At 39.9% G+C, this 4,084-nt stretch overlaps 1 protein-coding gene across 1 annotated transcript in view; it reads right to left on the minus strand.

Annotated features, from left to right (window-relative positions):
- The window catches only part of xylt2 (xylosyltransferase II), a 48,455-nt gene extending 45,009 nt beyond the window's left edge, over positions 1-3,446 (minus strand). Inside the window, exon 1 of the mRNA XM_051715625.1 lies at positions 3,155-3,446. Within this exon, the coding sequence (XP_051571585.1) occupies positions 3,155-3,286 (132 nt within the window). The 5' untranslated portion in view covers positions 3,287-3,446. The remainder of the gene's footprint in view (positions 1-3,154) is intronic.
- Between the last annotated feature and the right edge of the window lie 638 nt (positions 3,447-4,084).

The following is a 4,084-nucleotide window of genomic DNA, read 5'->3' on the forward strand; positions in this document are numbered from 1 at the left end:
CAATGCCCAAAAATGTTGCCTAAGTAGACAGCTTTGAAGTTATAATGACCAAATTTGCTGTTTACAAAGACAGCTTACTGGTTTTTAGACTACAAAGGACAAAAATGTCGTCTACGTAGACAGCTCACTAGAATTTTAGACTCAGACGCCTAAAAACACAGTTTACAAAGACAGCTCACTAGGTTTTGAGGCTATGATGAACAAAAATGCTGTCTACATAGACAGCTCACTAGGTTTTTAGGCTATGATGAACACAAATGCTGTCTACATAGACAGATCACTATGTTTTTGATTCAGTGATGCCCAAAAATGCTGTCTACGTAGACAGCTCAGTAGGTTTTGAGACTATCGCTACCAAGAATACTGTCTACAATGAAAGATCACAAGAATTTGAGATTACGATGCCTAAACACACTGCCTAGGTAGCCAGATCATGAGATTTTCAGACTGTAATGCCTAAAATGTCTGGAAAGCTACTAGGTTTTTAGGCTACGATGAACAAAAATGCTGTCTACATAGACAGTTCACTAGGTTTTGAGGCTATGTAGACAGCATTTTTGCTTATCATAGCCTCAAAACCTAGTGAGCTGTCTATGTAGACAGTATTTTTGTTCATCATAGCCTCAAAACCTAGTGAGCTGTATACACAGACAGCATTTTTGTTCATCATAGCCTCAGAACTTAGTGAACTGTCTACGTAGACAGCATTTTTGATAATCGTAGCCTCAAAACCTAGTGAGCTGTCTACGTAGACAGCATTTTTGGGCATCACTGAATCAAAAACAATCTGTCTATGTAGACAGCATTTGTGTTCAACATAGCCTAAAAACCTAGTGAACTGTCTATGTAGACAGTTCACTAGGTTTTGAGGCTATGATAAGCAAAAATGCTGTCTACATAGACAGTTCACTAGGTTTTGAGGCTATGTAGACAGCATTTTTGCTTATCATAGCCTTAAAACCTAGTGAGCTGTCTACGTAGACAGAATTTTTGTTCATCATATCCTCAAAACCTAGTGAACTGTCTACGTAGAGAGCATTTTTGCTCATCATAGTCTCAAAACCTAGTGAGCTGTCTACGTACACAGCATTTTTGGGCATCACTGAATCAAAAACCTAGTGAGCTGTCTACGTAGACAGCATTTTTGTTCATCATAGCCTCAGAACCTAGTGAGCTGTCTACATAGATATGTCAGTTCACTTGCTTCTGAGGCTATGATGAACAAAAATGCTGTCTACGTAGACAGCTCAGTAGGTTTTGAGACTATCGCTACCAGGAATAATGTCTACGATGAAAGATCACAAGAATTTGAGATTACGATGCCCAAACACACTGCCTAGGTAGCCAGCTCATGAGATTTTCAGACTGTAATGCCTAAAATGTCTGGAAAGCTACTAGGTTTTTAGGCTACGATGAACAAAAATGCTGTCTACATAGACAGTTCACTAGGTTTTGTGGCTATGATGAACAAAAATGCTGTCTACGTAGACAGCTCACTAGGTTCTGAGGCTATGATGAACAAAAATGCCGTCTACGTAGAAAGCTCACTAGGTTCTGAGGCTATAATGAACAAAAATGCTGTCTACATAGACAGATCACTATGTTTTTGATTCAGTGATGCCCAAAAATGCTGTGTACATAGACAGTTCACTAGGTTTTGAGGCTATGATGAACAAAAATTCTGTCTACGTAGACAGCTCACTAGGTTTTGAGGCTATGATGAACAAAAATGCTATCTACGAAGACAGCTCACTAGGTTCTGAGGCTATGATGAACAAAAATGCTGTCTACGTAGACAGCTCAGTAGGTTTTGAGGCTATGATGAACAAAAATGCTGTCTACGTAGACAGTTCACTTGGTTCTGAGGCTATGATGAACAAAAATGCTGTCTACGTAGACAGCTCACTAGGTTTTGAGACTATGATGAGCAAAAATGCTGTCTACGTAGACAGCTCACTAGGTTCTGAGGCTATGATGAACAAAAATGCTGTCTACGTAGACAGTTCACTTGGTTTTGAGACTATGATGAACAAAAATGCTGTCTATGTAGACAGCTCACTAGGTTTTGAGACTTTGATGAACAAAAATGCTGTCTACATAGACAGTTCACTTGGTTTTGAGACTATGATGAACAAAAATGCTGTCTACGTGGACAGCTCACTATGTTTTTGATTCAGTGAGGCCCAAAAATGCTGTCTACGTAGACAGCTCACTTGGTTTTGAGGCTATGATGAACAAAAATGCTGTCTACGTAGAATCAAGTGAACTGTCTGAGGCTATGATGAACAAAAATGCTGTCTACGTAGACAGCTCACTAGGTTCTGAAGCTATGAACAAAAATACTGTCTACATAGACAGTTCACTTGGTTTTGAGACTATGATGAACAAAGATGCTGTCTATGTAGACAGCTCACTAGGTTTTGAGACTTTGATGAACAAAAATGCTGTCTACGTAGACAGTTCACTTGGTTTTGAGACTATGATGAACAAAAATGCTGTCTACGTGGACAGCTCACTAGGTTTTGAGGCTATGATAAGCAAAAATGCTGTCTATGTAGACAGCTCACTATGTTTTGAGACTATCGCTACCAAAAATACTGTCTATGTAGACAGCTCACTATGTTTTGAGACTATCGCTACCAAAAATGCTGTCTAAGATGAAAGATCACCAGAATTTAAGAGTACGACGGCTAAACTAGGTAGACACTAGACAGCTCATAAGATTTTCAGACCATAATCAAAGTCCCATTAGCTATTAATGCCCAAAAATGTCTGCTGTCACGGTTGGACCCTCACTAGGTTTTGAGACTATTATCCCCCAAATTGCTATCTATGTAGACAGCTCACATAGGTGAAGTCAGTCAAGTCATTTAAAAGTCGACGCCGGTGAAAACAAATCGCTCTGAATGATGATCTACACAGCACTTGATCATCACAACTGTATATGTGTTTCATATGACGATACCTGCTCTGGTAGGTCTGTTTGTTCAAAACTGTTTGTTCAAATTCGGTGTCGCTAGTACTAAAGTAACAGTTCAAATAGTGAGACAGACTGACGGCTTTAGGTTAGCTTAGCATGCTATCCTCAACCCTCACATCAAAAGGCATATCTGGGGCACGAAGAACACATTCCCCCTCATTAAACAGCGCCTACCTCAGCCTCTCCCTCCTCCAGACTCCGCAGACTCCATACCACCAGCCCCTGGATCAGCAAGATCGCTAAACCGGCCGCGATTGCGAGTTTATACCGTTTTAGGAGCTTCTGTACACGGGTGCTCGCAACCATCTTCCTTCCTCAGCCCCGTGAATCGCATTGAGCGACGAGTCATGTCAGCCAGAGCGAACGATACACGGAGAGAGTCGACTCCATGAATCATTCTGTAATTCGATCAATGCCCGTTGAAAATGATTGGTGATTCAGAGTCATTTAGCCAAATCTGAAAGAGGGCAATCTGAATCCATGTCCAGAGAGGAAATGAAGTACATAACCAAGTGCTTACGTGAAAAACATTTTTATATTAGAGGTGCATGATGAAATTCATTAAAAAATAAATTAAAAAAGCTATATTTTAGTCCATGGCTACCCTTATGCAAGTAGTTTTATTTAATGGTCCTTTATAAAGAAAGAATTAAAACAAATACTAGAAATATGAATTGACAGACTTATTAATACTATTGATGTATATCAAAGTAACTTTCTAGCAAGTCAGTCCACTGTCGGCCATCTTTGGAATGGTCTCGGGAGGCTATTTCCTGTCATAAAAGTGCAGCTCCCATCTACTTGAATGGAGAAAGACCGAAATCTCCAAAATGGTTGGTCAAGATTACGATCAAAGAACATATTTCAAATCAGCAGTTAAATCTGACAGCGATAGTGTCATCAATTGTGATTCTTTGGCTCAAATCACGCTAAAAAAAACCCGCTATTTTTCAGACTGGTCTAGCTAGTGCGCATGCGCATATTCGAGCTAACTGACAGGCGATGTCTGTTTCTAAAAGGTGATTGGTTCTTTTACCTGTAAGGCGGGACTTCCTTTTTCTACATCCGCCATATTGGGTGTTTCAATTTCTCTGATTCATTTTA

Source organism: Myxocyprinus asiaticus, chromosome 14, assembly GCF_019703515.2.
Source record: "Myxocyprinus asiaticus isolate MX2 ecotype Aquarium Trade chromosome 14, UBuf_Myxa_2, whole genome shotgun sequence".
Lineage (NCBI taxonomy): Eukaryota > Metazoa > Chordata > Actinopteri > Cypriniformes > Catostomidae > Myxocyprinus > Myxocyprinus asiaticus.